Source organism: Caretta caretta, chromosome 5, assembly GCF_965140235.1.
Source record: "Caretta caretta isolate rCarCar2 chromosome 5, rCarCar1.hap1, whole genome shotgun sequence".
NCBI lineage: Eukaryota > Metazoa > Chordata > Testudines > Cheloniidae > Caretta > Caretta caretta.
In genome coordinates this window covers 97,183,737-97,196,939 of record NC_134210.1, presented here as the reverse complement: position 1 = coordinate 97,196,939, position 13,203 = coordinate 97,183,737, and the positions used below count along the sequence as shown (strand labels likewise).

Genomic DNA, 13,203 nt, shown 5'->3' with positions numbered 1-13,203 from the left:
CCATAATCAATAAGAACTTAAGAAATGTAATCCGAAAAGAGTAGCTTTCTGTATTTTTCACATAATTTTTCAAACATGCTTCATTAGTCTAGTTCTCACATTCACTGCCTCTTGTTTTGAAGGAGTGAGGATGCTGGACGGTGATGTTACAGACATGGTGGAAGCAAAGTCTCTCAGTCTGAATCCACAACATATACACATCTACAGTGCCAGCTGGGGTCCTGATGATGATGGGAAGACTGTGGACGGACCTGCTTCTCTAGCACGTCAGGCCTTTGAGAATGGCATCAGAACGGTAGGTTTCCTTAAACACCAGGTCATGTCATGGGCGCATGTGCACAAGCAGGGAAATCTAAAGCTTTCAAGACACATTGCTGATAAGAAGGAGCTTAGTTTTGCTTAAAGGAAAAATAGCACTTTTGCCTCTTTCCCCTGTTTAGAGTTAGGTCAGTGGCTCTCAGCCTTTCCAGATTACTGTCCCCTTTTCAGGAGTTTGATTTGTCTTGCTTATCCCCAAGTTTCACCTCACTTAAAACCTACTTGCTTACAAAATCAGATATCAAAATACAAAAGTGTCACAGCACACTATTAACTGAAAAAGTCTTACTTTTTCATTTTTACCATATAATTATAAAATAAATCAATTAGAATTAATTAGAATATAAATATTGTACTTACATTTCAGTGTATAGTATATAGAGCAGTATAAACAAGTCATTTCTGTATGAAATTTTAGTTTGTACTGACTTTGCTAGGGCTTTTTATGTAGCACTGTTGTAAAACTAGGCAAATATCTAGATGAGTTGATGTACCCCCTGGAAAACCTCTACGTACCCCTGGCTGAGAACCACTAGATGAAAACTATTTTAAAATTGCACATTTGAAGGTCTGAGCACTGTTTTGAATGTAGTGATAGACTTTCTAGCAAAAAGACGACAGCTCTAGGATTGTAAGAGGTGAGATCAGCACAAAATATTTCTTCAAAGTGATCAAGAGACCATTTGGCTGTTCATTCCAATGTTGAAATATAACAATACTGGGGACCAAATTCAGGAGATGCAGCTAATATTTAAGTCAGTGAGCGCTGTAACCACTTATACTAGGACTGAATTTAGCAAAATATAATGAGCAGTAGCTTTGGAGTATTTGGAGCGTATGCATCAGTAAAAGACTGTATTTGCCTTGAAGAGCTCATGTTACTTTATAATATGCCACAGCAGTTGATCATAGCAAAAAAACAGGTGGAGTGGGTGAGGGAGGCGGATAGTAACAGTTATAAGAACATGTAAGAGCCTAGATTATCTGTATGCAGTACTAGAGGATTTCAAGTCATTTCAAGTCATTCACAGTTTGTTTAATTCTAAGATGTAAAACACAACATAAAGTTGATATCAATAATCCCTCCTGGTCATTTTCCTAGTATTGAGCACAAGATGGGGAGCCAGGAATTCTTCAATTCTTCAGTTCTAATCCCAGCTATGCCTTGGGCAAGTGACTTAAATTTTCTGTTTTGGTTTACCTTTCTGTAAAATGGGGATATTTGCTTACCTGCCTGACAGGAGTGTTGTGATGATTTATTAGTTAATACTTATTAAGCTCTTTGCAGATGGAAAGCACTGTATGCATACTGAATATTACAATTATTTAATATAAAGTAAACACCACTAACAAAACTAGTTTTAATTAACCCTGGGACCTGCTGCAATGTAACATGATTGATTTCTTTCCGCAACTGATACTTCCATTCAGTTCAGATCTGGCAGGCACATGTGGCAGCATATCATGCTTTTACTTAATACAGTATGTGCTGTATACGGTCCCGCTACGACAAACCTCTTAAGTACGTACTTAACTTTAAGCATGGGAGTAGCTCCAGCGACTTCAGTGTCTTAACGTTAAGCACATTTTTAAATGTTTTGCTGGACCAGGGCCTTATCAAAGCACTTATCAAAGCTCCATCACATTCTATTACTATTTGACAATGATGGCAGTGAACAACAGCAGCAAAGCCTTTAAGGAAGCTAGTGGAACTGCAGGAAGGGGAAGAAATAGCTGAATGAAATAAGAAATTGTGTATGTGTGTGAGCATCATTTCACTGAGATAATGCAATCACAAAAAGGTTATTCCCACTCACATATTAGAAGAACACAGATATTCATTTGCTCTTTATAATTTCAAGGGCCTGATCTTCATCTGGTGTAAATCTACAGTGACGTCAACAGACCACAGACTTTCATTATAGTACCAAACCGTTTGATTTGTTTTACAGAGATAACAGCACAAAAGATAAATTTAATTCTTCATTGTACAGTTATAAATGGATTATTTTTTCCATAAAGAGTCCAGGGGGAGTTTGTTCTTATTTCTTAGAACAATAAAAGCAATAATATTGGAACAAGTTATATACCCTTTAATTTTTAATTTCTTTTATCCTTTTGAAGTGTTTTAAAAGGATTCACACAGGTCTCACTATTCTGAATTGTTGTCTGGGTCCCACTGTGAGAGCATGTACATTTATGCAAAAGAAGTATTTTTTAAAAAATTTTTAGAATTAATCATTAAAATCTGAAATATTTTAAAGTTCCTTATCACCAGACTAAAATCAGCAGATGTCTGAATGGAAGAAGCAGATCTGCTGAGTCAGAAGTTGCTGAAAGGGTGGGTGTGTGCTGTCTCTTTAAAACTGTAGCAGGAGGCAAGTCAGTATAGCATTATGGAATGCTCTCAGACAGAAGCTCTATAGTGAATCAGTGAAAGAGAGATGCGGTTTTCCTTATTCATTCTAATATAGTTCCTTCTTTGGTCTTAGAATAAAGCTCCTCTTTCTGCTTTTTGCACTGAAATATGACAAGTGCTGTTTTTATATGGGGATTTTTCAGATCACAGGGTTTACACAAATTGCTGGTTAGGAACCATGCCAAATCCTCTGATTTATAAAAGCTGTTATAATTGTTGTACAAACGAAGGTACGCAGGCAATTCCCCACACAATTTTGCACACAGATCTTGGCCTTTCTTTTTAAAAATACTGGTCCTAAACAGTAACTACAGCAATACATTTAGCATCTTTGTTCCATGTTAAAGTAATAGACTGACAATGGGAAAGTTGGCAGGTTCATCTTGCAGATCCACGTAGTAGATCTGGACTTGATATACTGCTTTAGTCCTACAAGACACATCTCCCATGGATGCTAATGCAAGCAGGAATATAGAAGCAAGATCCTTTAAGTGGGTCTGAGAGGAAAAATTGTGCACAGTATGTTTAATTAAGAAAATTACAGGTGCTGCTGAATAATGACTTTGATTAAAATGTAATTAAACTGAATGATCCCTCTTTACTGAACTAACCAAATAAAAGTGAAATCGGTATGTCTTTTCAAGAATCACCACCCCTTCTTCAGGCCACTGAGAGACTGATTTTTGAAAGCATGTCCACATTATCTTTCGGTTGTATCATTCCAATTAAAAGATTCATGCAGGGTGTCTGAAATTTTTTGAAAAATCCACTGGGCTAATTAGGGTGACCAGATGTCCTGATTTTATAGGGACAGTCCCAATTTTTAGATCTTTTTCTTATATAGGCTCCTATTACCCCCACCCCCGTCCGGATTTTTCACACTTGCTGTCTGTTCACCCTAGGGCTAAATCCTATACAAAATAACAAAAATAAATAATTTTAATAAGTACATTTTTCAGTGGTTCATAGAAAAAGAACAACATGCCATAAATTGAAAAAGACAAATGTGTTTTTTTTAAAATGACACAAAGTAATAGCAAAAGTTTAAAAAATGAAAATCTCAGACAGAAATTAAAGGTGCTGTACAGCTGCTATGCAAGATTAGGATAAAGAATGGAGAAGGGAAAATGTTGTAAACTAGTCTCAAGCACCATAATTTTACATCATCTTTAGGTTGGTTTGTGTAATTCTATGATACTTAAGTTCATGAATCTGATGAGTACTTTTGCCCTTGGAGAGTTTGTTTTCAAATAGTATTAATTTCAAATGGCAAAGTTACCTTGGCATCATACTTTCAGATGGCAAGGGATTTTTTTCTTGGAAATGTTATAGGTACCAGCATTGTATTAGCTAGTATGGAAAATGCATCCATTCAAAAGGTCTGTGTTTTAAACGCCAGTGTATAACAACTAGTAGATTTAATAACCTGAAAAACTATTCTATTATAATTGTACAATTCAGTTTTAGATGAAAAATCAAGTTTAGAGCCATATGTCCAAGAGTAACATTTTTGAAGAAAAGGGTATATCGGTATATGATATGTCAACACTATAAAATATACAGGCTTATTTATTGTAGTAAAACAAGGTTCTGGACAAACCACGTAATAAAGTTTTCCTCTTCCTTGTATGGGAGGAAAAACCCAAATGTTTAAAAGATTCAAAGATTTTAGGGACAGAAGGAACCGTTAGATCATTTAGTCTGACCTCCTGTATACACAGGCCATTTTGTTAAATCAGGTTAGAGATAGATCTAGATTTCAAATCTGATCTAGATTTGAACATTATGTTTTGTCCACACAAGCAAGCATATTTGTAATGTAGATATAAGAAAGAGTAAATTTGTTGATAGGATTACGTAGTCATGACTTTAAATTATTCTGCTTTTATTTTTACATGTTCCTTGGCAAAGATACCATAACTATGTTTCTGGAGAGTTGTGGCTACTGTTGGCATTTTGTGTAGCAAGGTTTCAAAGAGCCAGTTATCTGGGCTGTGACAATGAGCAGCCAGCTTCACTTGTTTTCCATTATTGATTTTGCATCACCTGTTCTGCATACACATGAGCTACGCTAAAGCTGTGGCAGAGCAGGTCATCCTTAATGTAATATAAAAGGGGAGAAAGACTGGCAGAGAAATCTAAATCAGGATCTTTGGCTTTTTGCCTGCGTGTCAGAACAGTGGCCTTCATTTCATTCCCACTACGCTGTTCTGTTAGTGAGCTGGATATAAGCCAAAATGTTTGATGGACATTAATGATCTGATGTTGTGCTGCTGAACCTCTTGTGAGAACTCGGCTTGGTGCCGCCCCTCCCATCATCACTGCCCCTTTTCATCTCTCTCGCTTCACCAACTTTGGTTGCAGTGTGTATTCAAGTGTATTTTCGAAGCAGAAGGCTCTCCTACAGTCACTGAACAGCCCTCAAACTCAAGTGCAAGCTTTTAGGAGAGGGAATTACATGTGGATTTATTTCTTTAAAAAGTAATACCAGGAGATTCCACCAGTTGGACTGTAATAAAAAGATGCCAATAAAGTTAAAGGTAGAGTGTTATTCGACCCATCCTAATATATGGAGCAGAGCCTCGGACGTCCACAAGAAAAGAAATCAGCGTGCACTCCACCACCGAAATGAAGATGGTGAAGTGATTGAACACTCTGTGATAAGAAGCAAAAGGAGCCTTATGCAGGTTGTCCTAGTTGAAAAGTTCAGGGAGGCTAGGCTACATTGATGTGGACATGACCAGTGCAGACCTGAGAGTTATATTGGTAAGATGGTCCTTGCAATGGTTGTGGAAGGAAGAGGACAAGGGAGGAAGCAAAAGACTAGATATCTGTGTACCTTAGAGAGACCAATTTGCCTAACAGCTAGGCATACAATTACGAGTTTTGGAAGAAGGCTATAAAGGTCGCCAACCCCAAATAGGGAAATGGCAAGAAAGAATGAGATGAGTCCAATGGTGGAGGGCAATGTGTATAATGTGTAACTGTTTAGGCAGAGGGGTTGCTGCCTGTGCTGAAGCAAATAACAGACTGTTCTTAAATATATTTAAAAATGTTATTAACTTTGTCTGTCTTCATAATTTGCATGGGTTTAAGAGGAACACGTAAGTGTTGTCTACACAAAACATTCACTTTGTTGCAGATTTGCACTGAAATACAATAATAATATTTATACTTCTGTCGAGAGTTTCAATTGGGTATCTCAAAAGCATGTCACAAAAATGGCTATTATCCCATTGTACGGATGAAGAAACTGAGGCACAGACAGGTTAAGGCCACATCCTTTGAAGTGTATACTCACTTTTGTGTATGCTTTTATATATATGTCTACAATTTGGGGTTTCCATGAGCACATAGTGTGTACATGCAAATCCAGAATTGTATGTCCATGTATGATTGGTATGCAGGCAAGCTGGACATGTGCAAAAGTGTACACTAACTTATGACAGGTTGGCCAAAAATGATTTTCCCAAGGTGGGTTAGCCCCCCTACATTGGTCACTCGACTGAGCACAGAAATTTTCTGTTACAGGTACTGTATAGCCCCCATGGCTGTGATATATGAGCAAATAACAATTTTTTTACTTCATGATTTTGAGTGAAAAATGTGGAGCTTCTGCTTTACAGTGAATTGTGTTGGTTGTTAACACAACAGAGATGATATCTCTAATTGCTCATTCTGAAGGACAGGCTAATTGCACGCAGTGTAGTGACGTTTACGTTTTAATGTCACAGCTGATACTTCCTGATAACATAAGATGATATCATTGGCCTACATCATTTGTATAGGATCATAGATTTTAAGGCAAGAAGGCATCATTGTATAGCATCGCATGGGGCCTGTGGATGATGGTATGGGCAGCTCTAGACTGACCACCACTGCACAGCATTACATGGATCTGGCATTGACTCCCATACCACACCACTCATCTCGGGTAAACGGAATAGATTGATCGTATTTACCCTTTCATGGTTGGGTGAGATTTTACAGACCTCAACACATTTTTGTAGTTCTTTTCTGAACCCTTTCCAATTTGTCAATATCCTTTTTTTAAAGTTTGGACACCAGAAGAGGACACAGTTTTTCAGTAATGGTCTCACTAATGCTGAATACTAAGGTAATACCACTTCCCTATTCCTGCTAGCTATTTCCCAGTTTACACATTCAGGAATCAGGTTTGCTCTCAGCCACTGAATTGCATGGGAGATCATGTTCAATTAGTTATTAACCATGACCCCCTAAGTCCCTTTCAGTGTCACTGATTTCCAGGATGCAGTTCTTGAAACAAATCTTTATTTCTAAATGTATGTGGCTGTGTTAAAGCACACATATTAGGACACTGAATGGTTTTGCAAGAATATCTTGTGCTGGATATGCTCTAGTCCTTTCCAAATTAATGCTGCCCAGCAAACTCAGATTGGGTGACAACCTCCATATATGTCATGAAACTAGAATTTTTTTTTCAGTCTATGCTTTGCATGAAGTTGGCAATTCCAAGTGCTCTGCTAAAACACTCTAGATTACAAATACTGTCTTCCAATCAGTAAAGTAGCAAAGTTTAGTTTTCATAATGCCTAGATGTACTGTGATACTATGCATTCTGTTTTCTTTTGGAAATAAATAGAAGATTCCTTTATAGCAGTACTATTTGTTATATGCAGTTTTTCCACAGATGATCAGTATGTAGTGCAAAAAGAAAGTTTACAGAAAATAAAATAATGTAACAAATGTTCCTACATTAGATTCAATGTGATATACACATCCAAAAGGCAGAAAAACTTGGAAAGAAAGTTACAGGAAAACATACCTCAAAATGTCCACAGTTTCCATACAGTGTCACAAAGGGTATTGGAAACAGACTATATTAATTACCTCATCCCATCCCTCACACATTTGTGGAAACTGTTCTAACAAGCCAGAGGAGTGATATGGCCTAAGGGCCAGCTTTTCAAAAGGGGCCTCTTATTTTGGGTGCCCAACTTGAAATAGATTAACATAAAATACATCCGGTCTCTGACTTAGGATAAGTCTTAAATTGGGAAACCAAAATTAACAAGCCACTTTGGAAAAAAATTGGTCCTTTCCATATGTTTAAAATGTACTCATTTCAGTGAGGATGCATTTAAACAATAAAAGAATCTGGTTAATTAAGTCTCTCATCCCCCTTCTCCGCAGAACTGTAGGGACCTGGACACAGCAGAGTCTGTGCTTTTCTACTGCCTGTGCGGAGAGCAGGATTTCATGAAGCCAGTTCGTACTCAAGGGTTTGCTGCACCACAGAGTGAGGTTAGGGTAAGGAAGGTGAAGCCAATAGATCTGACACTAAGACAGATCACATCCTTTCTCCCCAACCACACCCATGTGGTGGGGACAGTCCATACACAGGGGCTACTGCAGCCCTAAGTCAATAAAGGCAGCCATGGAGCAGCATCTCTGTTGCTTGTGTCTGGGAAGAGGATTCCTTCCCGCAATCCCTGTGAAAATCTCTGTACCTACCTTGTGTACTTTTCTTAGAAATGTGGATTTATTTTTCATTCTCTTTTGGCACTGGGGCTACAGAAGTCCCCGCTGAACAGCGTCACTGCTGAGCGGGTTGGCAGCTGCAGAATCTGCACCCTAATGTGTGCCATGGAGCTGTGCTCTCCACTACTTGTGAATACCTGGTGGGAATAGGAGTTTAGGTATCACCACTAGGTCTATATTTACATGGATCTGTTGGCCACAAATTCCTTTCTAGGGGGTTTCAACAGGTAACTGCAAAAGGACAGGAAGAGCTGATTGAATCCTCGCTGTAGGTTAGGGAGGTGAATTCCATCCCTCACCCAAACCCTGCATAGCTCTCGCACAGTGCCTCTTTACTTGGGCTTTGTGTAATGAGAGAACTTTACCTATTATTAACCAGAAAGTGTCTCATCCTAAATCTACTCTTGGTTTAACAATATTTTGGAAAACCTGGAATTTTTGGTTTGTTTATTTTTGTCGGACAATAATGCAGTATTTTTTCATGGTAATAATGAATCATAATGAATAGATAACATGAACAGATAGGCAGAATCTATGATGCATGCGGCAGCCCTGTAACTGGCTTTATTTTGTTTTGTTTAGGAAAAGTAGAAATTCATTCCAGCATTCCACAGGTTCAGATTTCAGGTTTCAGCCAACCCTTTTTATTTTTTTTTGGTTGCACTTTAAGCACTAATTATAGCTCTGTGGGGAATAGCTTGAAGCTATTGAACCTGTTGTTCGAGTAAAGAGGCAAATAAAAAATATACCAGATGCATGTTGAAATATTCTTCACATATTCTATCACCATCATTACTGTGTTAATGCATAATCTCTTTTAGTTCTTCACTACGTTATATATTACCTGTACATAGAATATTTCCACCATAACTTATTAAAGACACTGTAAGTATTAAGAAGGTGTAAAATCCTATGAAAGGGTGAAATACGTTTGTACTTTTTTTCTTTTCTTGTTTAGATTTCTGTTCTCTTTTAAGATAAGAAATTGGTGCAATTCAGAACTAAATTAAGGAGACAAGAGGAAAATAAACTTTGAAATCATGAGTATAGCTATGATTCTCTTTCCTTGCTCTCTATTTTCTATCAGCATGACTTATTTCCTCTACCTGGTGTAGGATTTCAAATTTATTAGGACCAAATTGCCTCTCATTGCCTGTAGCTCCCACTGCTCTAATCTCTCCAGGTCACTGGTTCTGTCTTCCTGTGTGTTTCCTACTCCTTCACATTGAGTTTCCTCTCCCTCAGCAAATTTGATCAGTCTGGAAATGACACCAAAAAAAACCCCCACCCAGTAAAGAAAGAGAATCATTAACAGACTTCAGTTCCTGTTCATCTCTTAGGCAGAAGAACACAAGGATGCACAAGCAAGAGTAAGGTTTGTAGAATAGTGAATGAATACATTATTTTAACTTTCTAGAATGGTGGGACTAACTCTTGCCTCACCTGTTCATGCTTCATATGGTCAGTGGAAGTTGTTTCAGAGACAACTTGGAAATGCCCTGTGGCCCACTAGTGGTACATGGACCACAGTATGTAGATCATCACTCTACACTGATGTGTACCACTGTCAGTAAGGTATCAACTAATAAAGCTATAACCATGTATAAATTTGGAGCAATGGAGGCTCCTTTAATATTGTTGAGGAAGTTTTCCATGTGTCTTTACAAGAATGTTTGTATTGGCTCTGATTCCTGGCAGAATCTGGCCCTAAAACTGGATTAAGTGGCCCAGAAAGGATCACACCAGTGTAAGAGTGATGCTCCTGTGGTGCTGAGCTGCAGAAAAGCCCTTTACGCCATTTGCCCTCCCAGCTGCTAGCAGTACAAGGAAAAGAGGGAAATGCCAGAAGAAAGTGGGCATCCTGTGCCACCCCTATTTTTCAGCCTTTGTGGCCTTTTGCAGCTGGTATCAGTTAGAGCAGTTCTCATGCACAGTCTGCGCACATCAGCTATACTCAGGAAAATATCTTAGTAAAATTCTTCATGTACCTAGACTGATGATACACTAAATGTCAGTGAAGCGCTTTTGTTTCTTGTCAGAATTGCAGGCCGAGGGGTTTTGGTTGTGTGTGGGTTTTGTTTTTTTTTAAATATTCAGACATTTTATGAAGGCTAGTGACAAAGATAAAAACAGTAGGAGAATGTCTCAAAAAGTACACTGATAACCACAAGTTGGGTTGTGGAATGCTTTACAGTATTTGGAAAAGAGTCAGTAATATTATTGCAAGGGCAAGACATGAGAAGACATAGCTCTGTACCCAGAGGGGATGGTTGATGCATTTTTATCTGACATCGTTGGCATGAGCACTCTGAATGTTCTGCTGCACTCACATTCAAGCCCATGCCATTCCTCTACTGTAATTCACATCACTGACTAGTGTTTTGCTTCTGTCTAAAAACATGTGTCTATATGGTTTGTAAATACAACTTTTGCTTTCAAGTAATAAAAGATGCAAAACCTCTTGCCAGTCCCGGAATACACTTTTTGTCCTGACACCCTTGGGCATCTGGAACATGACAGCTGGAGATTTAGCCAAATCGTAAAAGCTACAGTATGTTATATGTGTGTTTATCTTAACTTTGTAACACAGCCCAAATGTCTCTTATTTAACTTCATATTTTGAAGAGAGACCAATTTTAAACTGGGTTCACTTACAGTAGGACATCTAATGCTGTTGCTTTAAGTAGGTTCTTTGGTATCTAGAGTTACTAGCAAGTGTATAATTTCCTGCGCACAAGTGGGTCCAATGAATTGAAGTGGGGTGTGAGGGCAGAGGGGAAAGGAGACAACCAAATAGTAATCAAACAATAGACAGTAAATGAAAACCAGAGCATACTTACTTGACATGTTATTTTGGGCAGGTTAAATTTGGGTTTTGGGTTTTGGTTTTTTTTAAAGACTGTCATTTGCTTTGCCAAATAGCTTTTAGGAACAAGATCTTAGCATATTGTCTAGACTGAAGGCTAAATTCCATTGTTTTCTGTGAAATGCTGAGTTATTAAATGTACCATATTGCAGTATGTTAGAGGAACTGGAATTCTTTGCTTCATGTGGATTAGAGGGAGGATTTCCCACCCCCCATTAGTCTATGCACCTGGTATTTATTTTTTATGGAAACAAGATTAATTATGAACCTTTATTTTTTAAAGGTGACTGATTTTGAAGAAGTATATTTTTATACACGTAATAAATGTTTACCAAAAAATTCACAACAGAAAGGTCAACTGGGATGTAAATAGTTATTATTCCTGTTCTTCAAAGACTTATTTGAATTAATAAAACTTAAGTTGGTGTTTATTATTTTTAAATATTGCACTGCAGCATTTCTAACAATCAGGGCCTCATTTTCAGCAGCCCTCTATTTTGTGCAGGAGCAAAATTTGCTCACATATCTATTTCTACCTGCAAAAATCTCATTTCACATTAATAGTATTATTTATTTATTATAGCACTATCAATGTACTGGTGCTTTACAGAAATAAGGCACCTTTCCCTGGACAGAGGAACTAATAATTTGAGGTCTGTTCCTGCAACACTTCCTCACAAGAGTAATCTTTGGTCCTCTGAGAAATTCCACTGCAGTAATTGTAGTAATAGGTTGAATCACATGCCATAGGGATTATGGGATCAGTGCCCAAATTAGCCAAATGCAGCCATTTGAGCTGACCAGAAAAAAAATATTTTTTTCCTGTGAATAATTTCTACAAAAATGGAAACAAAGTCATGTTTGACTTTCTGAAGAAAAACAGAAGATGGAAACAGTTAGATTCCAAAATGCTATTGTGGTGCCTGATGGGAGTTGTAGTTTGGGTGCTTCACATTCTCATTCTCCTCTATAGCATGGGCTCCCTTATTGGACAACATCTCCCAAGACATACCATGGCCTCACCTCTTAGTAAGTGGAGGTGGTGTGTCATGGTAGTCCCTGGGGTGCTACATGGGAGATGAAGTCCAGCTGGGGAGTGTGACCTGTAGGGAAGAATGGGGATGTGAGGCATTTGAACAATAACTCTCCTGTGGCACTGCAGCGATATATGCAAATTGATATATTTCATTTTTTGACCAAAATGCAGAAACTTTTGTTTTGAGGGGTTTGGGGAGGGAGGGTTTAATGAAAAATGAAAATTTTTGCAAAAGCCATCAGTTTTTGTTGAAAACCCAATTTTGTATTGCATACACTGCTTGTTCTGATATATACAATTGTGTGTGTGTGTGTGTGGAGAGAGGAGTTCTTTTCTTTTGCTTTTTGTTCGTTTGATAAGAATATTGTAGAGCCAGACAGGAGTGTAGACATCACTCTGGAGTGAAAACTGGCAGTGAGAAACTAGTCAAAAGTGAAGACTGAGGAGGGATTTAGAGGAGGAGAGTGAGGTAGCTCAGCCCTGGAAGAAAGAGGGTACCAGTTGTAAGAGGCTAATGTAATCAGCAGAAATCAGCCAGGAGCATAGTAAAAAGGAAAGAACAGCCGCTCTTTGGCATGATCTTCTAGTCCCCTCCCAATCCTAAAGAAGCTCCTGAATCTCAAATCCATGGGCATGATGGAATGAGTTGAGGCAGTAGATGGATGCTTTCCATGTCATCAACCTGCCTCAAACTTGCAGGTATTCTCAAGCAAAAACTACTTTTCCCTCAGTCAATATTTCAGGAAAGGGGAGAGGGAGCAAGAACAAAGTTAGGGAGAGAGGTGACCAGAGGATGGATGAACAGAATGAAGAAGACAAGCAATAGTTCATAGGTCTGATCTAAAGCCCATGGAAGTCATTGGAAAGACTGCCATTGACTTCTCTCAGCTTTGGGTCATGCCCTAAAAGGTAAAAGGGTTGTGAAAAAGCAGAACACAAAACAGCAAGGTGATGTTGCTCTTTCTTGGGTTCACACAGGGAGGGATGAGACCTGGAAGAGAGGAACAGAACCAGAGTCTACTGCTCTAATCCAGATATAAA

At 38.3% G+C, this 13,203-nt stretch overlaps 1 protein-coding gene across 3 annotated transcripts in view; it reads left to right on the top strand.

Moving 5' to 3' along the window:
- LOC125637150 (proprotein convertase subtilisin/kexin type 5) overlaps positions 1–13,203 on the top strand; it is a 305,277-nt gene that overhangs the window by 137,036 nt on the left and 155,038 nt on the right. For all 3 annotated transcript variants that reach the window (XM_075128725.1, XM_075128726.1, XM_075128727.1), the window contains exon 7: positions 123–295. In XM_075128725.1, the coding sequence (XP_074984826.1) occupies positions 123–295 (173 nt within the window). The remainder of the gene's footprint in view (positions 1–122; positions 296–13,203) is intronic.